The 27,306-nt window shown below is 50.4% G+C and overlaps 1 protein-coding gene across 2 annotated transcripts in view; it reads right to left on the reverse strand.

The window, feature by feature from the left end:
* Nucleotides 1-17,370, reverse strand: part of LOC144733019 (uncharacterized) — a 33,138-nt gene extending 15,768 nt beyond the window's left edge. Inside the window, exons 1-4 of one of the 2 annotated variants that reach the window (XM_078614734.1) lie at nt 17,285-17,370; nt 16,538-16,621; nt 13,040-13,136; nt 12,575-12,703 (exon numbers count right to left, since the gene is read on the reverse strand). In XM_078614734.1, the coding sequence (XP_078470860.1) occupies nt 12,575-12,703; nt 13,040-13,136; nt 16,538-16,579 (268 nt within the window). In that variant the 5' untranslated portion in view covers nt 16,580-16,621; nt 17,285-17,370. The other variant, XM_078614733.1, reaches the window with a different exon arrangement.
* Between the last annotated feature and the right edge of the window lie 9,936 nt (nt 17,371-27,306).

Raw genomic sequence — 27,306 nt, forward strand, 5'->3', positions numbered from 1 at the left:
CCTGATGGGTTCACAATGATAATGTAGCGTCGAAAATACGTATGCACACACCGCCTATGTGCACTTACCTGCAGTTACAGCCAAGGGTCTGTAGGGGGTGCCAGCCTGTACAAGGGGATAGAGAGAGAGCCGAACCATAGAGAGGCTGGGTTCCTCTCCCCTACCCCCAGGTGAGGGGCTGGGGGGGCTTTCCAGGATTCCCTGGAAGGTTCCAGAAAGGGGCGGTACCAGGGGGCGGAGAGTCCCCGGGGCGTGTATAAAAGGCGGCTCTCAGCTCGACTCGAGGCAGTGCTACGAAGACTGAAGATTCTAGATTTGAAGCTTTCGTGACTGCAAGGATTCATACTCTTAGGTTTTTTTCGGTAATGTCACGTAGGTGAAAATAATTAATAAAAATAGAAATAATAGAAATAAAATAATAAATCACGACGTTTCGGAGGCAACGCAAGTCTCCGTCATCAGGTGGGACCGTCACAGCTAAATTTACTGTATCAAGTGAGGCAAAATTCCAAGAGACAAGCTCTTAAATACAAGTTAAGGGGGAGGGGAGGAGGGGCTTATCTGAATGTGGTAGTCAATGAATGGAACGTGTTGGGGGGGTGGGCGGGGCTAAAATAGAACAATAGGTGCACTTGGGGTTGTAATCGGCGTAGGCCGACAATCCAAAAGGGGGAGCACTGTTAAACGCTGGGGATGTCAACACTCGGTAAAGCGGAATAGTACCTGTCAAATAAGATGGTCCAAATATGTGTAGTTAAATCTTTTTGTCATGGTTAATAACATCTTTCCAATGATCACTCAGTTTGTACCCATCATCACAGTTGAAGTTATGTCTGTGTTTGTATATCTGGATGGCTTTGTGTGCAACCTTTGATGGTAGCCAGAAGGTTTGCAGAGCACCTTGGTCTCGGAAAAGACAATATCATTAGAGCCCACAGTGTTGTAGCAATGACCGGCAACGGCGGAATACTCAATTTTGCCGTGTTTCAGATCTGACTTATGCTCGCGGACACAATCAGAGACATGACGTTTCGTTTCCCCAATGTAACAATCACCACAGCTGCAACTCAGTTTATAGACGCCAGGAATGACATATTTTACAGATGGGATTAGATCACGGATTTTAGGTACTGTACTGAATCGGACTTGGATCTTATGTTTGTTTCGAATTTTGGAGATCTTTTTGGTCACGCCTGCTATGTGTAGGGGTGTTACGGAGGAGCTGTATGTGTAGGGGTGTTAGAGAGAGAGCCGTTATGCATGGCAGCTTATGGGAAACAAACACAGTGCGCGGGGCTACGTAAGTGCACGGGGGGGGTGCTCTCAACGACGTCCGCACCAGGCAGCCCGGGGCCCCACCCCTCAGCGGGGGTGGAGTATAAAGGGGGATGTGTCAGAGGGCTCGGGGCAGAATGTTTAAGTAAACTCTTGAAGACCGAAGACTGCCTAGCTAGAGCCCTGGACTCCCCTGGGACGCCGCCCTTGTCAGGGCCGCGCAGGACCGAGCCAGCGGCGTGGTCCCGTGAACCAGAGCCAGGACTCTGGGACTCCGGGTACCGTAGCCCGACTGACCAGTGTCGGGCCAGACAGCCTCCCCTAGCCCAGTAATTGGAGGATTAGGAGGCAGGCTAGGGGTAGCTAGCCGTGTGTTCCCAGCTATCCGGGTGAGGGGGCCGATACCCCCTCCAGTACTGTATGTCCCCAGTGACTGTTGTGAAATAAATATGTGTGCCTCTACTCGGGTGTCCACGCGTCCTCAACGGTACTACATCTGGTGACAGAAGTGAACAACAACGAACATGGACACGCGCCGAACAGCTCGGGCCGGGGTGCAGGAGGCGGAGGACACCGCGGGAAGTGCGGTGCCAGAGACGGCTGATGGAGGCAACGAGCAGCCGGGGCCGAATGCATCCTTACCGGGGCATCGGGAGGAAGGGGAGTCGCCATCCGACGGACTTCGGCTGGCGCACGCGAGGCTGGCGGAGCTGCTGTATGCTGCTGCCGCCACACTCGAGAGCATCACTCGGCTGGGGGCTGCTGGACCGCCGCGGGGCGAGGACGGCCGACGACCGTTGCGCCTTCCCGCCATTTCTATTGACTACAACTTTGAATCTCCCGCCATCGCCGCAGCAGCTGCCAAGGGCGTGGCCAGCCTCAACCTGGGGTCCGACATCGGCCTCGCAGGGGCTGCCGCGTCACCACCAACGGACGGAGCGTCACCATCAGCGCAACAGGCGATTCCATCTGTCGTTCGTGCCGACGCTCAGCCGAGTTGCGGGGACAGCAAAGCGCGGGCCTCCACGGCGATCGCTGCGCTACACCAAAGGCTGCCCCCGCTGAAAGAGTTTGTAGCTGAGGAGGGCGACTGGGGGGGGTTCCAGCGGCGCTTCCTCGCGCACCAAGAAATGGCGGGGTGGTCGGACGCCGAAGCCCTCTGCGCGCTGCCGGCGCTTCTCGACGGCGACGCCCTCGCCGCTCTTACGTCGGCACCGAGGGACAAGCGCTCCACTCTTCAGATGGCGCTGCAGTTGCTGGCTGAGGTCTACGGACCTTCGGCCGAATGCAGACAGCGATTTTACGATCGCCAGCGGGGTGCAAAGGAGTCGCCCCTCGCCTACCGTACGAACCTTCTGGCGTTGGCAAAGACGGCCTTCCCTCGTATGGATGACCAAGGCGTGGACACGATGGTCACTGAGAAAATTCTTCTGCTGGCGGACGACCTGGACATCGCCATCGTCGCACAGGAGGACACGGAGATGGGTTCCCTCCAGGCGGCGCGGCTCCTCCACGCTAACCTCCTGTCACAGCGACGGAAGGCCAGCAGGGCAGCGGCCGGGCGTACGGTGGCTGCCGTCACCCCCCCCGACGGAGGAGGTCTACGCCGCCGACTTCCGACAGCAGCAGAGGGTGGGAGTACGGGCGGGCCGGGATGGGTCGGGCCGCTCCGACCGTCCGTCATCACCGCCTGCGCTCCCGCGCTGCTATAACTGCGGCATCCGGGGCCACGTCGCCTCGGGGTGCCGCTCTCCTCGACAGCGGGGGACGACGCCTCGCCGGGACGCCGGCCCTCCTCCTCCTTCCAAGCTCCATCAACATGACCCGGCGAGTCGCGGCACCCCACATGTTTGGCCAAAGCACACACCCGTTACACACAAGCACACCGCAACGAACGGGGGGCCAACATTGCGCACCGTCGGGCCAACACGCACCACTATGGGGACCCAAATCGAACCCAGGCAGTGGTCCGTGTTGGCCCACCGCGTTGTGGCGGCGTCATCGGGGTCGTCGGCCGTAGTAGGGCACATTGACGGGGTCGAAGTGCGTATCCTCGTCGATACAGGAGCGTCGGCGACTATCATTTCGGAACTCATATACAACATTCTCCCCGTCCAGAGTCGTCCTTTGCTACCAGTTAATGTCCCATTCTACACTGCTAACGGGGGCTCATTGGGTATCATGGGTCAGATTCGCGCACAAATTTCGATCGGTGATATTAAATTGTACGGCCCCATTTTTGTTTCCTCCTCGCTGGCGGTTCCGTGCCTGCTGGGGACGGACTTCTTGGGCAAAATGCCAATTCGGATTTTGATTGATCAAGGTTGCATTGAGCTCCCGTCGGGACGACGGATGGCGTTTTTGCCTTCCCCTACTGCGGCTCGGTCGGCATTCGCGACGGTACCGGCGTTTGTCGTTCAAACGGTTCGCGTGCCGCCGGGGGCATAAATGTTGGTGCCCCTAAAACTTCGTAGGCCCTTCGCTAAGGGTGTTGGGGACCAGGGTGTCCTGCTGGGGCCATCTAGGGCCGGGGTTAGCGGGCCGCATTTAATTCCCGCCCAGACCATCGTAAGGGGGGACGGGGACCCTTTCAAAGCGGTCCTGAATGTGGGGTCGCAGGCCGTGGTAATTCCTCAAGGGACCGTGCTTGCTCACGCAACGCCGGTGCCCTGCGAGGAACCTGTCGCCAATCACGTTGGCACTGCCACTCTGCCGCTTCCACATTCGGACACCGATGAAGGGTGGCTTGAGGCGCTTTGTGCGGGATCGACGGACCTGTCGGATGTAGAGCGTCAAAAACTTAGGACACTCCTGCGCGAATTTGCCGACGTGTTCAGTCAAAACAAATTCGATTTAGGCTGTACCCATTTGCTGCGTCACCATATTGATACGGGTGACAGCGCGCCCATACGCCAAAATCCCTTCCGGCTGAGTCCCACCGAGAAGGACCATGTAAAATCGGCTGTTGATGACATGTTAGCCGCCGACATCATTTCTCCCTCTACCAGCCCGTGGGGAGCGCCGATCGTTCTGGTTAAGAAACAGGATGGATCGTTGCGGTTTTGCATCGATTTTCGCCGCCTCAACAAAATTTCCGTTGCTGATGCATACCCGCTTCCCCGTATTGACGAATCGCTGGACGCCTTGGCGGGGGCGCGATTCTTCTCCACATTGGATTTGCTTTCGGGATTCTGGCAGCTTTCTCTGGACGATGAATCTAAGCCTAAAACTGCATTCCGTACACCACTTGGTCTCTTCCAATTTAACCGGTTGCCGATGGGATTACACTCGGCGCCGGCAACTTTCCAGCGATTGATGGAATTGGTTTTGGCTGGATTGCAGTGGGATTCGTGTTTAATCTATTTGGATGACGTTATCGTCTTTAGCAGAACATTTGACGAGCATCTCCAGAGGTTGCGGGCCGTTTTCCTCAAAATGCGGGCTGCTAATTTGAAATTTAAACCCCAAAAGTGTCATTTATTGCGCGAATCGGTACGTTATTTGGGGCACATCGTGGGACGCTCGGGTATTGCTACCGATCCCGCCAAAACGCAGTGCATCAGCTCCTGGCCGACTCCCACCTCGGTGGGAGAGGTCAGGAGCTTCGTTGGTTTCGCGTCATATTACCGACGCTTTGTCGCGGACTTTGCCACCATTGCTAAGCCCCTGCACGCTTTGACGTCAAAGGGGGTCCGCTTCCATTGGGGACAGGAGGAGGAGGCTGCGTTCCGCTCCCTTCGGGACGCTCTGGTTAATGCCCCTCCCCTGGTTTATCCCGATTTTTCAAAACCCTTTGTGCTCGATACCGACGCGAGCAACACAGGTATTGGGGGCGTGCTTTCCCAGGTGGTTGAGGGCGTGGAACGGGTGGTCGCGTACGGTAGTCGAGTGTTGTCTCCAGCGGAGCAACGATATTGTGTCACCCGTCGGGAACTGCTGGCAATTGTCTATTTCATCCAGCAGTACTGGCCATATCTGTACGGGCAGCGTTTCACCGTCCGTACAGACCATGCGGAGCTACAGTACGCCCTGCGAGTCCAACAACCATCGGGACAATTGTCTCGATGGCTGGAGGTTCTCCAGGATTTTGATTTTGAGACCACGTACCGTAAGGGCGTTCGCCACACCAACGCGGACGCTCTGTCGCGCATGCCAACCACCCCGAATGTGCATGCCTCCTGGGGTCGGGTCGGTGCAGGCATCCTGGTGAAATGCCTGTTCCGGTCTTGGCGGCTGCTGACCACGCAGCGTCAATGACGAATTCCATCGCACAACAGGGATCTGATTCCCTGTTGGGGTTGCCTGCCACGGAATGGGGGCGGTTGCAGATGGAAGATACCTCCCTCTATGCGTTGCGCCGCCGCGTCGGGGACCGGGGGCGGGGGAGGGTTGATGCCGACGCATGGGAAATGCTCGGTGGGTTGTTAATGCATTGGGACAGGAAATCCCATCGACACCGGCTGGTGGTCCCTTCGGGGTTACGGGGTAGGGTGGTGTGGGCCGCTCACGAGCGCCTCCTCCACCTGGGAACCCAAAAGACCCTGGCCTTGCTCCAACTTGATTTTTTTTGGCCGGGCATGACAAGGGATGTCGGGGATCTGTTAGGGTCGTGCCCTAGGTGTGCGCAGCGGAAACCACCAGCTAGGGAGTCGAACCCGCCCCTGCAGTCTATCAGGGTCTCCCGAGTGAACGAACTTGTCGCGCTGGATATTCTGGGACTGTTCCCCGCCACCCCCAGGGGAAATAGATATTTGTTAACCGGGGTGGAGTACTTCACGCGCTGGCCTATGGCCTGGCCCCTGGCCAACCAGTCGGCAGCAGCCATCGTGGAGGCCTTTGTCCAGGGATATGTCCTTGACAAAGGTGCTCCCGAGCGGCTGCTGACCGACCAGGGTAAAAATTTTTCTGGCAAATTGCTTCAACAGGTCTGTGAGATCCTGGGCACGAAAAAGATTCGGACCTCTCCATATCACCCACAAACCGACGGGATGGTCGAGCGGTTGCATCGTACCATCACGTCGATGTTGTCACAGCAGGTTTCGGACTCACAGACAGATTGGGACTTGAAAATTCAGGGGGTCCTGGCAGCATACAGATTGGCCCCCCATGCTGCCACGGGATTTTCCCCCTTCTTCCTTATGTATGGCCGCGAACCTGACCCACCTGTTCGGGCCCAGCTGCAGATCCCAGCGCCACAGGGAAAAACTCAATTGGCCGAACATGTTCAATTTAACCTGGAAAAATTGACAGAGGCGCGGGATGCTGCCATGCAAAATTCTGACATGCGGCAGAGGGCTAATGAGCGCCTCAGACTGGGTCGCGCGCATGTGCTACAGTGGAAGCCGGGGAACAGGGCATGGCTGCACTGTCCCCAGGTACCGCTCGCGACCTCCTCAAAACTGGTGCGGCCGTGGCGGGGCCCCGTCGAGGTGGTTGAGGTCCTGAGACCTCAGTGCGTACGCATTAAATGGGGGAAGCGCCGGTGGTTTGTACACCCCTCCAGGCTCAAACCCTTCGTTGCGGTGCGAGGTCCCACTACACACGCGCGTGGCCAAACATGTGGGGGGGCGACCGACTCAAAGAGTTCGTCTCCGCTGCTCTCGCCTGACGCGTTGCCGGCTGTCCCGCCCCCAGGTGCACCGGGAGTGACGGGCTCACGCCCGACGACCCCCACGGGGGATGCTGAGGGTCTTGCGACGTCAACAACAGACTCACTCGGAGATGGACACTTGCCACCCGACGGCCTGCCGGCCGGGGTTATCCCGTGTGACGGGCCTGCGGCGAGGACGCGCGCAAAAATGCGCAGACTCTTGTGACGCACGGAGTGAAAATGGGGAAAAAAAAGGAAAAAAAGATTTTTTTTCCTGTGTACGTTCACATGTTATGCTCACTGTGTGCGGCGTCGGTGGTGTGCTCCTGGCACATTGCATTGTACGAATGTTGTGTTCGCTCTGTGTTGTGTGTGTGCTGGGGGGTTTCCTGAAAAAAATGTATATACGTTGGTTGTACGGATTTCGTATTTATTCGGGGGTGGGGTGCGTCGGGTTATTTTCCCTTCCTGTTGTTCTTCTCGTTGCGTTATTGTTGTAAAAATGAGGCACACGCTGGGGGATCGAGGGGTGAATAAACTTTTATTGTCAAGGTTGCAGCCGGGACGGCTGCGAGCTGTACAAGGGGGGGTGATGTAGGGGTGTTACGGAGGAGCTGTATGTGTAGGAGTGTTAGAGAGAGAGCCGTTATGCATGGCAGCTTATGGGAAACAAACACAGTGGGCGGGGCTACGTGAGTACACGGGGGGGGTGCTCTCAACGACGTCCGCACCAGGCAGCCCGGGGCCCCACCCCTCAGCGGGGGTGGAGTATAAAGGGGGATGTGTCAGAGGGCTCGGGGCAGAATGTTTAAGTAAACTCTTGAAGACCGAAGACTGCCTAGCTAGAGCCCTGGACTCCCCTGGGACGCCGCCCTTGTCAGGGCCGCGCAGGACCGAGCCAGCGGCGTGGTCCCGTGAACCAGAGCCAGGACTCTGGGACTCCGGGTACCGTAGCCCGACTGACCAGTGTCGGGCCAGACAGCCTCCCCTAGCCCAGTAATTGGAGGATTAGGAGGCAGGCTAGGGGTAGCTAGCCGTGTGTTCCCAGCTATCCGGGTGAGGGGGCCGATACCCCCTCCAGTACTGTATGTCCCCAGTGACTGTTGTGAAATAAATACGTGTGCCTCTACTCGGGTGTCCACGCATCCTCAACGGTACTACATATGTATGGCAACGTGATAGTTTTGATCGGAGTTTCAAGTGGTTGTTTCTGTATGGTGGGAGAAACAGCTTGGCGGATAGTGCGGTCAGAGTATCCGTTCATCATGAGGGCCCGATGTACATGTTTTAATTCACTGGCCAGGTGGTGTTATTCAGAAATGCCATGAGCTCTGTGGTATAGTGTTTTGATGAGAGAATTATTTTGAGACGGGTGGTGGTGGGAATCAAGTTTCAAGTAGGAATCTGTGTGGGTGGCTTTCCTGTAGACAGAATATCCCAAGGATCCATCAGGTCTCCTCTCAAACAAAACATCTAAGAATGGTAGTTTGCCGTCTTTCTCCACTTCCATGGTGAATCTGATGGATGGGTGTCTGGAATTGATGTGGTCCAGGAAATGGTTCAATGTTGGGAGGCCATGTGGCAAAATGACGAAAGTGTCATCCACATACCTCTTCCACAGGGAAGGACGCAGGGTGGACGTCTGGATGGCGTCTGATTCAAACTTTTCCATGAACACATTGGCTATCACTGGTGACAAGAGGGAGCCCATAGGGGTACCCTCATTCTGTTTGTAGAAGGTGCCATTCCAAGTAAAATAAGTGTTGGTGAGGCAATGCCTAACCAGCGCAGGTACATCCGAATTTAATCCATGTTGGACCAAGTCTTCAATCATTGTTAGGGTGTCAGGCACTGGGACTTTGGTAAACAGAGATACCACATCAAAACTGACGAGGATATCGTCAGGAGATTGTATCATGTCCTTGAGCATAGAGACCAATTGGGTTGAGTTAAGTACTGCTGAAGAGGTCTTGCCAGTGAAGGGAAGCAGAGTATCTGATAGAAAACGGGCTGGTTTGTAGGTAGGAGAGTTGATCGTGGACACGATGGGCCGTAGTGGGGTGTCTTCTTTATAGATCTTGGGAAGACCATAGAATCTAGGAGGTCTTGCAGCCGAGGGTTTTAGCGAGGGACGTTTGGTTGGTTCGATTAGGGAAGTCGAACTCGTGATGATCTTGTTGGTTGTTGTCGTTATGCTGTTAATAGGATCGCTTATAATTTTGGAATAACTCCCATCATTGAGTAGGTCCAGGATTTTGTTGTTGTACGAGTCTTTATCCGTGATGACCATAGCATTGCCCTTGTCGGCCGAGAGGATGACTATATCATCTCTCTTTTTTAGGTTCGCGAGTTCAAACGCTCTGAACTCGCGAACCTAAAAAATGAGTTGCAGCTGTGGTGATTGTTACATTGGGGAAACGAAACGTCATGTCTCTGATCGTGTCCGCGAGCACAAGTCAGATCTGAAACACGGAAAAATTGAGTCTTCCGCCGTTGCCGATCATTGCTAAAACGCTGTGGGCTCTCATGATATTGTCTTTTCCGAGACCAAGGTGCTCTGCAAACCTTCTGGCTACCATCAAAGGTTTGTACACGAAGCCATCCAGATATACAAACACAGACATAACTTCAACCGTGATGATGGGTACAAACTGAGTAATCATTGTAAAGATGTTATTAACCATGTAAAAATATTTAACTACACATATTTGGACCATCTTATTTGACAGGTAATATTCTGCTTTACCGAGTGTTGACATCCCCAGCATTTAACAGTGCTCCCCCTTTTGGATTGTCCGCCTACACCGGTTACAACCCTAAGTGCACCTATTGTTCTCTTTTAGCCCCGCCCACCCACCCCCCCAACACGTTCCATTCATTGGCTACCACATTCAGTTAAGCCCCTCCTCCCCTCCCCCTTAACTTGTATTTAAGAGCTTGTCTCTTGGAATTGTGCCTCACTTGATACAGTAAATGCAGCTGTGACGGTCCCACCTGATGACGGAGACTTGTGTTGCCTCCCAAACGTCGTGATTTATTATTTTATTTCTATTATTATTTCTATTTTTTTACCTACGTGACTTTACCGAAAAAACCTAAGAGTACGAAGACTGAAGACCAGCTCGGCTAGGACCCTGGGACCCCGGAATCCGACATCCTTGTAAGAGCCGGGACCGAGCGCGGACAAGTGGTCAGGACCCATACTTTGGCTCGGTCAGGTCGGTCAGTCTCCCCTAGGTCACCCCTAGCCAGAGGGCTCTAGATTACCCCGAGTGATAGGGCACGTTAGTCCAGAGGCTGTACCTCCTTCGTGAGCGGGGTAAAGGGGTACCGTGTTACATTGTTATAAATAAAGTGTTGCCTCCAAGTTAAGTCGCAAGTCTCCTGGAACCCACTACAATAACATCATCTTGCCCTATTTAAGATTGGAAGCAGGTGGATTGCTGCACTATTCTGGCAAATAACCTGATGATGCTGGTTGATGTAATTAGCAGCGAAACGTCACAGTACTCAAGTTGTAAATATTGTGGGTTTACTCTCCAACACACTGGTGGGATGAAGTCGTTAATAATTGGTGCGTTGTTTACGTGACAAACTTTACTGGCTGTGTTGGGTGTTGGAGGGTTTCAACACATTTATGGTTACGTGATCTATGTGTAATACGTATATTTGATCAATTTGGGAGACGGCATTAACATCAATTGTGTACCCGAGGGGATACATTTTGTCGCTGTATTATGCCAAATCTCTCTCAGAATGTTTTCTTTTTCAAAATAATTGTCTAGTTTATCAGTTACTCCCATAATGTACAGTATTTTAATAGTTTGAATTGCTTGATCAGTTTCCATGCTTGTGCTATTTTGTTTGTTTTTTTGCATTCAGTGCCCTGTTGATTTGTGCATCATTATAACCTTTCAATTGCATTGCTTCTTTAATATGTTCAACCTGACCACTCAGACTATCACCATCTGATACTTTTTTAGCCCGATGTATGAGTTTCTTGATGAGAGAGAATTGCTGTGGGGGGTGATGGTGTGACTGCATTCAGATAGGTGTCCGTGTATGTTTTCTTTGTAACTGATAAACTAGCCAGATTTTTGGAAAACGAAAATCAGGTGCTAAAGATGTATTAACAAAGCTATCCACAGAAAGTGTGTACCAGATTGATTGCTCCTCTGGCAAATGTTATGTTGGTCAGACGGGACGAATAATTAGCATGAGACAAAAAGAACACCAAAGGAATATTCAATACTTCGGGAGTGGCAGAACACGCATGTTAACAAGAAAAGTCAATTGATGTTGAAATTATTGAAGTTCTGTGCAAAACTAGTTACTACTGGCCACAACTATTTGGATGATTTTTTTAAATTGAGAGAGATAAAATAATGAAACCAACCTGATAGCTACAGGCGCACTGCTGCCTGGGGGTGAACAATCAAGTAATACCACTGCACTGTTAAACTGCATGCCTATACAGGTCAATGGAGATTAACTGGGAGCATCAATAACAGGTATTACGATTTCTTGGACCCAAAAGTGTCAGGATGTACATACGTGGTGTACATACATAATGTGCATGCAAAATGTATATGCATTGCACATGCATGTACATTATGTAAGTTGATAACCCTATGAATAATCCAACCGATAATGGGTTATCCATCGTAGTTTATACGATACATTAACCCCCCCCCCCCCATCTTCGCACCTTTTTGGCTTACAAGTGAGGACATTACACGCCACCGAAGACCGACACAGGAGGGTTTCTCTGTAACTCTGGCTGTTGCATGATGCTACTGGTTGTAATTACTGGCAAAACATCATGGTACTCTAATTGTAATTGTTGTAGTGGGTTTACTCTCCAACAAACCAGTGTGCTGAACTAGTAACTAATTGTTATGTTTTGCTTATGTGACAAGCCTTATGAATTAGCTGAGTCGGGTGGTGGCCGGTTTACTGCACATTATTATTCACGTGATATAACGCAAACATCTATATTATGGACACGTACATGCACACGACGATATACTACACTATACACTACACTATAAACAACACTATACACAACCTACGATTAGTAGGTTTGGCTACGAATGATGCAAAAGAAGTGCAAAGTACATACATACACACCACTACTATACACTACACTGTGCACAATCTATGAATAACACGGTTGGCTATGTATAGTGCAAAGGAAGATTAACATTCATGCAATATCCTGGATTTTAATCTGAATTGCAGCTACCTGTGATTACACCGAGTTGATGTTAAGTAGCTGTACCAAAAACCATTGTGTTACAATAGATTTTTTAATTAATTTCGGAAAATTTCGAGCTCTGAGAATTACACATTTCAAGTTTCATTTCGCTTGTCTGTTAAAAGGACACAATTGACTAACCCTAGCATAAATAAATAAGCCTTCTAATGGGAGTTAAGATGTGGTTCGGTGATGTCATCTTCGGTGGCGTGTGAGAGTTCCCAGGCATTCGTTGCCTCTTGACAAGATCATGATTTGGACAATTTGAATATTTAGTTTGAGGTGGGATTGTCTCTTTTTTGAATGTTTTGGTCAGTTGCTTATCAAGTTTTTTCTTTGCTTCATGCCGGTAAAAATGGGAGTATCCAGAGGAACACGGTTCCGCATACAATATATAAATATCACACACAATGCAGATATGACAGCAACCTACTTGCTGTGTTGCCACTTACCTGAACCACAGATGCTGCACCACGAGCACATCCCCTCCTGGTTGTGTCTGTCCATAAAAGTGCCCTTAGGGCACAGGTCACACAAAGCGCTCCTTCCATCAGCTATGCAGTCCTTCACCTTGAACGTCCCTGAAGGACAACAAAATGCGAGCAAGCAATGGCGTTTTCGAAACACACAGCGACCACAAGTTGGTTCAGAGAGACGTGGGCTGCACTGAGAGTAAACCAGTGTTAAGTTCTGTTCAGAGTACAGTAGCTCGACTAAAAACAAATTTCTTCAGTATCCTATCACTTTTTATATCCTGATAGTGGTGAGGTCACGGGGTAAACGCAAGGCCCAGTTGGGTTCCTTTCCACAGGAGTAGGGCCTGTGACTTGGTGGGGAAAGCAAGCACCCGGTCACCACGCTTTGTCGTTCCACAGAGGTGTAGGGATTGGGGGTCTCCGTGCCTGTGTTGCTTTTACCTGCAGGGCACAACTCGCAGCAGACTCCTCGTGGTGTTTTGTAGAATCCATCTTCACACTCCTTGGTGACAGACGGCTCCTGCAGTGCACAACACACCTGCAGAGAAGATCCACACAAAATGGAGTGATACTGGTAAGAACGAAGTGAACCAGCCAAATAATAGATTATATCGTCCGTCCGTCCGTGTAGCAACATCGCCCCATACTGCAAACACTTGGCATGACCCTAAAAAAACCTTTAGACTCAATGACGCTTTCCTGGCTAAACAAGTGTAACATTCCCTTATAATTCCCTGAGATAGCTTTTAATTAAAACTTTTAGATTAAAATTTAACTCGCAGTGGCCTAAAGCCTACAGCTAGGCCTAAAGCCTCGAACAACGCCTCAAATTCTACCTTCGTATCGTACCCCCGCGTGTGTGCAAGGGAGTTAATGTTTAACAATGTTACATTCCCTGATGCTTTTAAATAGAAAAACTTAAATTTAAAGCTTTTACATACATAATAAAAACATTTAAATTAAAAATTAACTCACGGCGGCCTAAAGCCTACAGCTAGGCCTAAAGCCTAGAACTAGGCCTCAAACTCTCCCTTCGTATCGTACCCCCGCGTGTGTGAAAGGGAGTTAATGTTTAACAATGTTACATTCCCTGATGTTTTTAAATAGAAACATTTACATTTAAAGCTTTTACATAAATAATTAAAACATTTAAATTAAAAATTAACTCACAGCGGCCTAAAGCCTACAGCTCGGCCTAAAGCCTAGAACTAGGCCTCAAACTCTCCCTTCGTATCGTCCGATTAGGTGTAGCAACATCGCCCCCTACTGCAAACACTTGGCAGGACCCTAGAAAAACCTTTCGACTCAGTGGGGCTTTCCTGGCTAAACAAGTGTAATAATACATTATGTTTATATTCTTTGGTTATTCGTTCCTACCAGCCCACCCCGCAGGGTCCTGTTTTAGGGTGACGTCGACCAACGTAGCGATTCTGGTAGCTGCTACAGTCCCGGTGCTTTCAGAAAGGCTGTGCCGCTGTTGTTTTCATGAAGCGTCTGTGAGTATTGGTATTTTGTCCCGAATCCATACCTGGTGTTCACTAACTCGGGTAAATTGGTCAGATAATTGTCTTCAAACACACATACCTTGTATGTTGGGAAATTGCACATTCTGATGGCCTTTGATGGACACATTTTCCAATTTGCGAGTTCAATTCCCAATCAGAGGTGGACCCAAACTAGCACTTTGCGAGAGGTTAAAATAAAAACTACGGTAGATCATCGATTAATCGGTGGCTTTGGGATGGAAGGGGGTGCCGAATTGTCAAAAACGCTGAATAATCACCAAATCATTATTTATTTGCATATTCTTGCATGACGCTATATTTTCAGGTGTTGTGCATGTTTTTGGTGCTTTACATTTGTTTACTATGATAAATTTGCATTAATAAAAATACAAAAAGGCTGAAATAAACATCCTACTTTAAAAAGTTACTGTATTTACTGGACTGTACTTGCCACTACCGATCTCGAAGACTCTGCATGGGGTAATGTATATACGTGCAGTATTTTCGTTGTTTAAGTTGTATGTAGTGTATAATATAGTGTATATACTATGACACGGAAATCAAGCGTAGATACGTTTTTTTCACACACGCAGTACGGATAGCAGAAATGATTACATTTTTTGTGAGCCGCTGGATAATCGCGCACCGAATAATCGATGATCGACTGCATGTTTTAAGTGTTCATAACAAGGGGGGCATTGTGGGAGGTTGTTTTGGTGGGTCTGAGCGTGGCCTGTCATTGTTGCATAGAGAGAGCGAGCGTGGAATTGACTGTTCCTCCACAAAAACGAGGTGAAAATATTTCAGGAAAAAAACGTGCCGCATCATGGCAATGTTTACATATCCACTCAGAACTACCTCCACCCCCACCTCACTAACCAATCCACACTAATCCCATTGTCACCTCTGCGACGGCATCGTGATGACATGTACAGGCTGCAATAAGGAAGTTGAGGTATTGTGCAATATTGTGTTTTTTTTTTGCAGCAGCATACTGGCTATTCACCCAGTGCGGGGGTTGGTTTTCACACAAGGTTGAGAGAGAAAAACAAACATCTATTCTATCCGTCCTACCGAGTCTAAGAACTCGCAAAAGGGACTCTTCTCACGTCATCTGGCTTGGTTAAATACAAGGATGACGTCAATCAAAGGGTTGAATAAATAGAATTGGGCTCTCAACTGATGGAATGGCATCAGTCAGTCCGTCAATATCATCACCACCACTATACATCCTCCACCACCCACAGATAAGCACAGGCTAGGATGGTTGGCTACGTACGGCGGTGCGAAAGAAGTTCAACATTCAAAGAGACCCACAGACACCCAGAACCATAGAGACCTACAGAGTCACCCATAAAGACCCAAAGAGACTGACAGATTAGCACCGTTGGTTACATACGGTGGTGTAAAATAAGTCCAACATACACAGTTTCGGATGAGTGGACAGTTCAAGAATGCTCCCCCCGCCCTCGTTTCTTAACCAAAATTTTGGTATGAGGATAGAGAGAGAAAACATTGTTCATGACTTTAGAAAGTGCCAGGCTACAAATGAGTCTACTGATACGTCTCATAAGTCTACAGATAAGTCTACTGAAAAGTATGCCATTTTACATCACTCTATAAAGAGTACTGAGTTTGTAAATGTTTTGGGTTTGCTCTCCAACACACCAGTGGTGTCGTACTAGTAACGAATTGGCACGTTCTGTTTACGTGACTAACCTTACTAATTGGCTGTATCGGGTGGTGGTGGGTTTAACGACACATTTATATATTTACGCGATCTAACCCTGTATTAAGCCTTAAGGGAAACCCCCATGCGTTATTAATTCACGTCAAAATCTCAGGTTTGTGGTTAATCGGCAAATCAGATAAACTGCACAGCGGATAATCGAGAGTGTGCTGTATATCCAAGCCACTCGTCTACACAAGGTAACACGCGACAGTGTGTGTGTGTTTGCCTTGGTACTCTGGTCTGCCAGGAGGCAACACGTAGCAATCTCGACACCTCAAGCTGCCGCCGTGGGTGCATAGATCTATCGAACAAATTAGTCGAGTGTATAACAAGGCATGGGTTACTGTGGTACCATAGTGTTTTGTTTGTTATATAGTGCTTTGTACCAATATGTGTAGTGTTCAACTTCACGCAGACAACTTCTTTTTTTTCCGTCGTCACTTTATATTACAAAACTCTTCACATTCCACAACCAAGACTTCAGCGCGTTCTCTGCTCGCTCGCTCCGCTGGCCTCGCTCCGTTCCCTCCCTCTCTGTCTCTCTCCCCGACTCTCCTCTCTGCTTCGCCTGTCTCGCTCTCTCTCTATTCTCCGTCTCACTCCAACTGTCGCTCTCTCTCGGCTTCTCCGTCTCTCTCCGACTGTCGAGATAATTAACATATCCTAGCCACCGTGGCGCCGGTTACGAGCGGTGATCCTTACCAGTAGTAGAAGCAGAAGACGCATCGCTGTCCACAGGGTCATGACGCTCTCCTGATCCTCGTCACGGCTCTCGGTGTTGACCGTCTGTGCGAGTACGTAAGAGAGGTAGATGTGGATGATGACAGAGCGGATCTGTGTGTGTGTGTAGATTCGTGTGAGTGGGGTGTGTTTGAGTGTGAGATGTTGAGTGTCTGTGCGAGACTGGGTGTGTGCGGGTGTGATTATGGGTGGGTGAGTATCAATGTGTGTGTTAGATTCAGTCTGGACGAGTGTGGATCGGTGAGTGTGCATGTGTTTGAGCGTGTGTAAGATTCAGTGTGGGTTTGTTTGCGTGAGAGAATGAGTGGGTGAGTGTGTGTGTTTGAGAGTGGATGAGTGAGTGGGTGAGTGTGTGTATTTGAGAGTGGGTGAGTGAGTGGGTGAGTGTGTGTATTTGAGAGTGGGTGAGCGAGTAGGTGAATGTGTGTTTTTGAGAGTGGATGAGTGAGTAGGTGAGTGTGTGTATTTGGGAGTGGATGAGTGAGTGGGTGAGTATGTGTATTTGAGGATGAGTGAGTGAGTGGATGAGTGTGTGTATTTGAGATTGGATGAGTGATTGGGTGAGTGTGTGTAATTCACAGTGGGTGAGTGAGTGGGTGAGTGTGTGTGCGTTTGAGAGCGTCTGTGTAAGAATGACTGTGTGTGTGAGATTGGGGACTGTGTGTGGGTGAGTATGAACGAGTGTCTGAGTCTGTCTGTCTCTCTCACCACTCTTTGGCTAACATCGTCAGCTGTGATCGTTCGCGGGTCTTCACAAAGCGCCTGATTGGAACGAATGTTACGTCTAAGAAACGAATCACGTTGTCCTGCCAAAGTACGGAGAACATTCTTGTTATGTCGTAGAATTGGTCACCATGGAATGCGGCCAGGTTATTTGTAGTTTCGTGTCACTGTTGACATGCGACATACAGCGATGACAAAGGTGAGGCACTGAAAGGCACAACACATTGTGAGGCTTAGTGACCGTAGAGTGAGTGGGTGGGTCTCGACATTTTCCACAGGGTGGCAACAGATATTCTTCCGTACGGCTGCTGTTGTTGATGGCAGAGATTACAACGACAATTTCGCATACAAGTGGTCAAGTCAGCAGATAACCGTGATCAGGAGCAAGAGGAGTATATTGCTGTGATGTCTCTATTAGTCTATGGGTATATGCGTGTCTTTGGGTCTCTTTGAGTCCATAGATCTCTGAGTCTCTCTGTGCCCGGGTTTACATGGGTTTCTGAGTCTCTGTGTCTCTATGGGTGTCTGAGTCTCTGTGAGTGTCTATGGGTTTTTGAGTCTCTGTGAGTCTCTAAGGGTCTGAGTCTCTGTGAGTCTCTATGGGTCTCTGAGTCTCTGTGAGTCTCTATGGGTCTGTGAGTCTATATGAGTCTCTATGGGTCAGTGAGTCTCTGTGAGTCTCTATGAGTCTCTGAATTTCTGTGAGTCTCTAATGGGTCTCTGGGTCTCAGTGGGTATCTGAGTATCTGTGAGTCTATCTGTCTCGGAGTCTGTGTGAATCAATATGAGTATCTGTGGATCTATATGGGTCTCTGAGTCTCTGAATTTCTATGGGTCTCTGAATTTCTGTGAGTCTCTATGGGTCACTGAGTCTGTGTGAATCAATATGAGTATCTGTGGATCTATATGGGTTTCTGAGTCTCTGAATTTCTATGGGTCTCTGGATTTCTGTGAGTTTCTATCGATATCTGAGTCTCTGTGAGTCTCCATGGGTCTCTTAGTCTCTGTGAGTCTCTATGGATAGCTGAGTCTCTGAGTCTCAGTGGGTCTCTGAGTATCTGTGAGTTTATGTGTCTCGGAGTCTGTGTGAAACAATATGGATATTTGAGCCTTTGTGAGCATCTATGGGTCTCTGAGTCTCTGTGCGTCTCTATGGGTCTCTGAGTCTCTGTGAGTCTCTATGGGTCTCTGAATTTACGTGAGTCTCTATGGGTCACTGAGTCTCTGTGAGTCTCTATGGGTCTCTGAGTCTCTGTGGGTCTCTCTGGGTCTATGTGAGTCTCAGTCTCAGTGGGTCTCTGAGTATATGTGATTCTATGTGTCTCGGAGTCTGTGTGAATCAATATGAGTGTCTGTGGATCTATATGGGTCTCTGAGCCTCTGAATTTCTATGGGTCTCTGGACTTCTGTGAGTTTCCATGGATATCTGAGTCTCTGTGAGTCTCCATGGGTCTCTGAGTCTCTGTGAGTCTCTATGGATAGCTGAGTCTCTGAGTGTCAGTGGGTTTCTGAGTATTTGTGAGTCTATGTGTCTCGGAGTCTGTGTGAATCAATATGAGTATCTGTGGATCTATTTGGGTCTCTGAGTCTCTGAATTTCTTTGGGTCTCTGATTATATATGGGTCCTTTTGGGTCTCTTGAGTTTCCGTGAGTCTTTATGGGTCTCTGTGAGTCTCTGGGTCTCTGAGTTATCTTAGTCTCTATGGGTCTCTGTGTTTCTGAGTCTCTATGGGTCTCTGAGTCTCTGTGGATCTCTATGGGTCTCTGAGTTTCTATGAGTCTCTGTGAGTCTCTATGGGTCTCTGAGTCTCTGTGAGTCTCTATGGGTCTCTGAGTCTCTGTGAGTCTCTGAGTCTTTGTGCATCTCTATGGATATTTGAGCCTCTGTGAGCATCTATGAGTCTCTGAGTCTCTGTGCGTCTCCATTGGTCTCTGAGTCTCTGTGAGTCTCTATGGATAGCTGAGTCTCTGAGTGTCAGTGGGTTTCTGAGAATTTGTGAGTCTATGTGTCTCGGAGTCTGTGTGAATCAATATGAGTATCTGTTGATCTATATGGGTCTCTGGGTCTCTGAATTTCTATGGGTCTCTGATTCTATGTGGGTCTCTATAGGTCTCTTGAGTTTCCGTAAGTCTTCATGGGTCTCTGTGAGTCTCTGGGTCTCTGAGTTCTCTTAGTCTCTATGGGTCTCTGTGTTTCTGTGAGTCTCTATGGGTCTCTGAGTCTCTGTGGATCTATATGGGTATCTGAGTTTCTATGAGTCTCTGTGAGTCTCTATGGGTCTCTGAGTCTCTGTGAGTCTCTATGGGTCTCTGAGTCTCTATTAATATATGTGTCTCTGTGAGTCTCAATGGGCCTCGGATTCTCTGAATCTCTATGGGTATCTGAGTCTCTGTGAGTCTGTATTGGTCTCTGAGTCTCTGTCTGTGTCTATGTATATATGATTCTCTATGGGTCTCAATGAGTCTCTTCTTCTTGTCATACGGATCATGTAGATGGCAGAGACAACAATTATAATGTGACATTTAGGTGGTCGAGGAAGCAGACAACCGTGATCAGGAGTAGCGGAGTTGTGAATCGTCATCGCTGTGATGTCTCCTGCTTAGTATTTGTGGATCAGGGCATTGCGTCGCTACACCTCGTACTACGATCTCTCGTTATGGATGACCACAGTCGCACAACTACTGGCCGAGAGTGTTTTAATGTTCCATTTGTGCATTAAGGTATCATCCGCACAATCATCTGCTGCTGCCATGGTTTGTGCTGGTGCGACGATGATGCGGGTTTAGGGGTGGGCCATGAGCAGCTTGGTGGAAGAGCAAACCCAAGAGACCGATACAGCGCTAGAGAAACGCACCCTGCGTGTTCCGTATCAATTACAGCAGTGGTGGTTCTCAACCTGGGGACCCTCTGGGGAGAACACGTGAGGTGATTTATAAATGTTTGAAATTATATGATACATGAAAGTCATTGCATACTACACCATACACTATGCTATACAGTACACAATACACTACTCTACATTACACTATACACCAGAGGTGTGGACTCGAGTCATGTGACTTGGACTCGAGTCAGACTCGAGTCATGAATTTGATGACTTGCGACTCGACTTGGACTTGCATAACAATGACTTTGTCCCACCTATGAGATGTGGACTCGAGTCATGTGACTTGGACTCGAGTCAGACTCGAGTCATGAATTTGATGACTTGCGACTCGACTTGGACTTGCATAACAATGACTTTGTCCCACCTATGAGATGTGGACTCGAGTCATGTGACTTGGACTCGAGTCAGACTCGAGTCATGAATTTGATGACTTGCGACTCGACTTGGACTTGCATAACAATGACTTTGTCCCACCTCTGCTAATTTCCCACATTAACATCACTAGACCTGGCTACTTCTTTATGACCGTTGGCCTACACCCATTTCAAACTTTTTAAAACAATCTGCCTCAGCAGCAGACCATGCTTTCCCACCTGATGACGGGCGCTTGTTTTTTGCACCCGAAACGTCGTGATTTTTTGTATTTTATACCTACCTGACTTTACCGAAAGAACGAAAGAGTATGGATTCCTGCAGTCACGAAAGCTTCAAATCAAGATTGAGATCATTGTTAACAGGTGGCCGGAAGGCACTGCAATCATTATTAAATAAAGGACACAACTTGTTGTCGTAGAGTGGTGGGGGAGGGACACTGATAGGGGCGAGGCCGAGCGAGTATATAAGGGGCAGTGAGTTGCGCAGTCTGGGCACTTTCTTGGGGACTGATTGACGACCAAGGTGGACGCAATCGGGGCCGACTGCTCGTGAACAACTTGGTGAAACCATCGGGGTTGACTGTTTGTGACCAACTAAGTAGGAAACATCGTGGTTGCCTGTTTGTTAACAACTTGTTGAAAACCATCGGGGATAAATGTCTGTGACCAAATAGGTGGAAACCATCAGGTCTCACTGTTCGAGAACCCACTTGGTGCAAACCAGCAGGGCTGACTGTTTGAGAACCCACTTGGTGCAATCCAGCGGTTCTGAAGATAGCCAAAGTAATTAGGAGTGTGGCGGTTGTAACATAGAACTGTAAGTACATTGTTAGAAATAAATCTCTACTTGTTCAAAAATGGATGTGTCCAAGGAGCTTATTTGCACACTTATCAGAACATTTATAGCTCGGGGTAAGCAGCTATATCATTGGGATAACTTTTATGGCAGTAAGACGATGCATATATTATTAGCAGAGCATGCTTGTTTGCATGTTCACCACAATTACTGTGTGGTCAATACAGTACTTTATTCCTTGCAAAGGGTATCTATTTGGTGTTTGCCATCTTAACACAACGTGTGTTTTATTGCCAAAAAGGGTAAAACATCCTAATTCTTATTTATAATACTTTGTTTCTGTAAAAAAGGGTATCCCATGATAAAAAGCAATTCAACAGGTTTGTTCAACACCGTAGTCTTCAAGGGAATATATTGTAGATAATTTAGGATGTCTGAAAAGTCACCGCGCACAACACGAAAGAAAAGTCACGTGGTGGTGGTAGTGGTCATAGCGCACGCCACGGTGACGAGGTGAACATGAGGGTGCCGTCCACGCTGGTACAGAGGGCTTTTCCGGCTCCCCAGCATTCGAAGAAGACGTGCACATCACCGACATGTGTGTGGTATGCGTGCTCCAGCCGGAACCGTGCCTTAAGCAGGCCCCTGAACACTGGAAGCACAGAGCAGCCGTCAGTGTAACCTTCCAGCATCTTTTTCCTTGTTCTGCACACTGCCATCGTCGCCTGAGCATAGGTAAAGTTGGCGAGGTCATGTCGCTTGTTAACCAGGTAAGGCACCCCATATACGAAGCTGCTGTTTTATAATGGCACCCCCAGTTTCCTGAAGATGTGCCCCAAAAGGCAGAACATTGGTTTGAGCCGCTGGCAGCGTATGTACTGGTGGGGCAGATCTGGTACCACAGGAAATGCAATCTCCACTGGAGGTTACCGCAGCGTTTGGCTACGGGAGACTTGTACATTTGTTTCCACTGAGGGGCTGCCGCAATGAGGGGAGAGAAATGGTCTCTCCATTTTGTGTCCGGTAGGTCGGCCAGGTCCCAGGAATGCAGCGCCTTGACACAGCACGTTTAGAGCGCTGTGTTCGGGGCACTCTTCAGGGGCACGTTCCAGCAGCCTCGGAGCTTCAGTAGCTTGCCAGAGTCGCTGTGGTAAGGGGGCTGCGCGCAGGAGAAGCACACCTCCGGGAAGGAGAAGGAAGGGGGGAGGGCCGCCACCATCCCCTGGTGCCTCCAGCTTCAGGCGCATCTCCTTCATGGCGCTGAGCACGTCCCGCAGCAGCTTCTCCCCAGCGAGCATGGAGCGGAGTTCCACGGTGCTGGCGATCTCAGCTGCGGTCTTCCATTTGGGCTGGTGGGCCTGCACGAGGTGGTAGACTATCCGCAGCCCTGCTGATGTGAGGCGTAGAGCCAGGGTCCTCTCTCCTCTGAGCCCCTGGAAGAGGCCGTTGAAGAACAAGAGCTCATTCAGGAACTGCGCGAGGTCGTAGGGCACGCGTGTTCTGCTCTACTCGAAGCTCTGCCACGCGTCCAAGAGGCTCTGGTGATAACCTGGCAGCCTCGTGTCGTCGACCAGGCTCAGGTCCATCAGGAAGAGCTCCTTTCCATACCCCAGGCACCCCCCTGCATTCCTCAGCAGGGCGAGGGCTGACGACTTCCAGAGTAGCTCCTCCCAGTCGTACAGCAGCCGCCTGACTGCAATGAGCCTGAAACTCATGATCCTGGTGGCGACATCTACCAGACCCTGGCCGCCCTCGCCCACCGGCAGGCAGAGAACGCCCGGCCTGAGCCAGTGTTTCCCATGCCAGATGAAGTGCGCGAGTGAGCAGTTGACTGTGGTGTGTAGCCAAGCAGGAGGCTGGAGGGCCTTGGTCTTGTGCCACAGCACGGATGCTGCCAGGGTATTAGCGACGAGCACTCGGCCCCTGAATGACATCTGCGGAGCGAGGCATGCCCATGTCAGTAATTTAGCCTTGATTGTGTCGGCCAGCTCGGTCCAGTTGTTCACAGCGACGTGTGGTTTCCCCAGGTAAACCCCCAGGTACTTGACTCCGTCGTCCCCCCAACTAACTCATCCTAGGAGGAGCACAGAGTGAACGCCGCCTCGCGACCCCAAACACAGGGCCTCGCACTTGGCCCAGTTGACCCTGGCAGAGGAGGCCTTCTCATACACTGAAACCGCCTGGCAGAGCGCGGAGACGTCATGCGCGTCATTGAGCATGACGCATATGTCGTCTACGTAAGCCGAGAGCTTGACGACCGCGTTCTCAGGTCCCGGGACTTTGAGGCCAGACAGATTTCGTCTCAGGTGGCGTAGCAGTGACTCAATGGACAGATTGTACAGCAACCCCGAGAGGGGGCATCCCTGTCTGACCCCCCTCGTCACAGAGAAAGGGGCGCCGAGCCGCTGGTTTATCTTCAAGAGGCTGGATGTGCCCGTGTACAGGAGCCTAGCATGCGAGATGAAGGCCTGGTCGAAGCTGAGCGACGTTAGGAGTTTGTCTAAGTACTCGTGTCAAAGGCCTTCTCCTGATCCAAGAAGAAGAGGCCTTAGTCCATGTTGTGCGCTTCTGCAAGGGAGATTATGTCTCTGACTGTATTGATGTATTGATGTTGTCGTATATGGACCATCCGGGGATGCAATACGACTATTCTGGCAGCCTTCATCCCAGAAGGCCGCATAAAAATCAACCGGCAGGCCGTCAATCTCCGGGGCTTTACCAGCTGTGAGCCCGTTCACAGCGGTGTGGAGCTCCTGCAGGCTGACGGGGCTGTCCAGACGATCCCGCTTGGGGACTCTTAAGGTAGGGCCCCCATCCAGTAGCTCCTGGACAGCCCTGTCATGTATGGTTTCAGTGACAAAAAGTTGTGAGTCGAAATCCCTGGCGGTCTTGGCGATCTCGCTCTCAGATGTTGCTATTTGTCCATCTGGGGTTCGCAAACTGGACATTTTCGTGGTGTTGGCCGGTGCTTTGTTTAAGCGGAAGAAAAATCTAGAGGGAGAGTCCAGCTGCGACAGGTGCTGCATCTTTTAGCACGCAAAAGCACGATGTGCCTGCTCGTCCGTGATGGACCTGAAAAGCCACTGCTTCTCCAGTAACGTCTCACCCTGCTGTGTGCCATGGGATGAGCTCAGCTCTGCCTCTCGTGCTAGCAGCTCGTTCTGCAGTTGGTGTACCACCTTGTTCTTGGCGGCGGTGTGCTGGCTCATGAACTGCTGACAGAGAGCCCTGACCTGCGCCTTTCTCTTGTCCCAATATAGCTGGTGGGAGCTGAAGCTTCCTTTGTCAGGCAGCCACTGAGCCCAAAGGCCTTGAATGTTTTTTTGAAGTCAGTGTTATCAAGCATCTGTACGTTGAGTCTCCAGTAGGTGCTGTTCTGCTCCTCTCTGGGAATTCACAACGGCACAGAGACCAGGTGTTGATCGGAAAAACCTGGAGAGTACGATTTTACTGTCCATGAGCAGGTTAACGCTGCTGATGTTGACGTACATTTTGTCGAGCCTGGCAAGGCTTATCCTGCCTTGAGAGCCGTAGCGGCACCAAGAGTACTGCCACTGGGCTGGATGCTGTAGTTGCCACACGTAACGCAGATCCAGTCTCCGCACGTGGTCGGCTAATGGCCGTGCGGATTCAGGGTGAGGTTCGGCGGTGTTACGGTTGAGAGCTGGCTCGAGGATGCAGTTGAAGTCTCCCCCCACGACGGTGAGCACGTCGTCCATGTCGTCTGTCGTGAGTGCGTCCCGCAGCGCGCCGAAGAAGAGCTTCCTCTCGGGTGCCTTGCTCGGCGCGTAAACGTTAAAAGACCTGAGGCTGGATTTATTCAGGATGAATTCAACAGAAATCAAGTAACCTTTGACGATTTCTTTGAAGGAGACATTCTCTGGTGCAAACCGCGAACTGAGCACAATCGCCTCGCTGGCGAGGTTGTCCTCGGCATGGCTGAAGAAGGCCCGGCCGCCTAGAAAAGGCTGGCATCGGGCCTCCAGAGTGGCGTCGAGGTGAGTTTCCTGGAGAAGAGTCACATCTGTTTTGTGTTCCCTGACAAAGCGGCAGATCTGGTCCCACCTCTTGTCACTGCGAGCGCTATTACAGTTCAGACTAGCAACCTTAATAGCTGAAGCCATCATGTAGTTGTGTGGTGGTGGCAGTGTTAACGGTAGTTGCCGGTGGCTGGGTTACTTAAGTAAGTTCCTTCTACGCCTTGCGCATGAACGCTTTTAGGAGGTAGTATTCCTGAGTCGAGAAACCAAACCTGTCGCTGTTGCGGCAGATTTGTTGGGACACTTTGAGGAAAGTGGTGAGGTCAGGGAAAATGGCCCCAACCCTATCTTGATGCTTCCTGAAAGTTTTCCCGAGGAAGCTGTGGATGTCCCCAGGTGAGTAATTGCACTCGCTGTTGACTTGTGAGTAGCTGAGTCACTCACGTTGTCCTCTCCTTCAGTCTCCGACACCTCATTGTCCGAGTCCTCCAGCTCGTCAAACTGTGACTCGGCAGAAACCTCGTTTGCCTTTGGTGATGGCAGCGCCCAATGGTGAAGAATGTGGCTGCCCTCTGGTAGTGAAGGTTCTTTTGCTCTCCCTTCAGGTGAGGTGAGCTGGCCTTCGTCGCCTTCCTGCAGTGTGGCGCCGTCAGGCGCCACACCGGCTGGTGGTTCCTCTTGCCCTGAGGATGTTGAGGCAGCGTGCGGCGGTGTCAGCGAGGATGTTGGCGGCACTTGTTCCACCGTGCTGTCCTCAGGCGAGTCGCCATCGAGCATGTCTTCATATTCACCCCCCGCAACGCCGTCCGGGATGGCGCTCGCGGGGAGGCGTTGCTCGTCCTGCTCTGCGACTTTTGGATCGGGCTCATGATCGGCGGTGGCCATGCGCATAGGGTTAGGGGTCGCGTGGCCTCCTCCACCGTGGGCAGGCTTTACCCTGCGCTTGCGGGAGGTGACGAGGGTGAAGCCCTCGCCATCCTCGTCGTCGGTGGGCGGCTTTGCGCAACCGGCCGCCGAGTCAGCGTCCTGCTGCTGCAACAGCTGGCACTCGTGCAGTGCTGGCTACCGATGCTGCTGAGGCTGCTGCTGAGACTGCGGTTGCTGTGGCTGCTGCTCGGGCTGCGGCTGCGCAAGCTGCTGCTGCAGCTGCTGCTTCTGCTTGCGCTGCTGAGGCTGTGGCGGCTGCTGCTGCTGCTTCGTGATGTTTGTTGCAGGCTGTGCGTTTTTTTCCTTTTGGTTTGCCCGTGCAATTTTCACGGGCATGGCCGAAGCCACCGCACACATAGTAGCATGGCAACGTGGTGGACACGTACACGGTGTAGGCGTAGCCTTCCGACGTGTTCTTAAAGTTCACGTTAAGTTCTGTGTTGTTAGCGTTTAAAATTATAAAAGTTTGTCGCTTAAACGAAAAGACATGCGCCATTTCTGGGTCCCGTGTGCGCAACGGCAGCATAATGATGCGGGACACAACTTTGCCGAACCGCTCAAGGTCTCGTTGTAGGTCGGCAGTTTTGAAGAAAGGTGGGGCGTTGGAGATGAGCACTTCTCACGCGGAGGAGGAGAGAGGTGTGCATTGCACAAATATCTCCCCCCTGAAGGTGAGCCCCGTGGCGATGACACACGCCACCATCTGTGCGTTGGTGAAGAGGACCACGTAGCCGCGGTTCATGGGAGTCACGGCGATGACGTTCCGCTTCCCCACACACTATCCAGCGGCATTTATCACGTCGTTCACCTTTTTCTCAGGTGGCGGGAAGCAGAACAGTCCATGTTGGGGGATTTGAGGAGAGGAAACTCCGGCGTAGCGTGGTGTGGAATTGTAAATAAATAAATACATTTTATTAATAAATAAACTACCTAAATATATACGTTAGCTGCACAAATGAAAGGAGAGAACAAGACAAGAAGAGGTGGATGGAAAAGAAATAGTGGGGTAGGGGGAGCACAGGGTGGCGTCAGGAGAGAGCAT

Source organism: Lampetra planeri, chromosome 45, assembly GCF_965212315.1.
Source record: "Lampetra planeri chromosome 45, kcLamPlan1.2.h2, whole genome shotgun sequence".
Classification (NCBI taxonomy): Eukaryota; Metazoa; Chordata; class Hyperoartia; order Petromyzontiformes; family Petromyzontidae; genus Lampetra; species Lampetra planeri.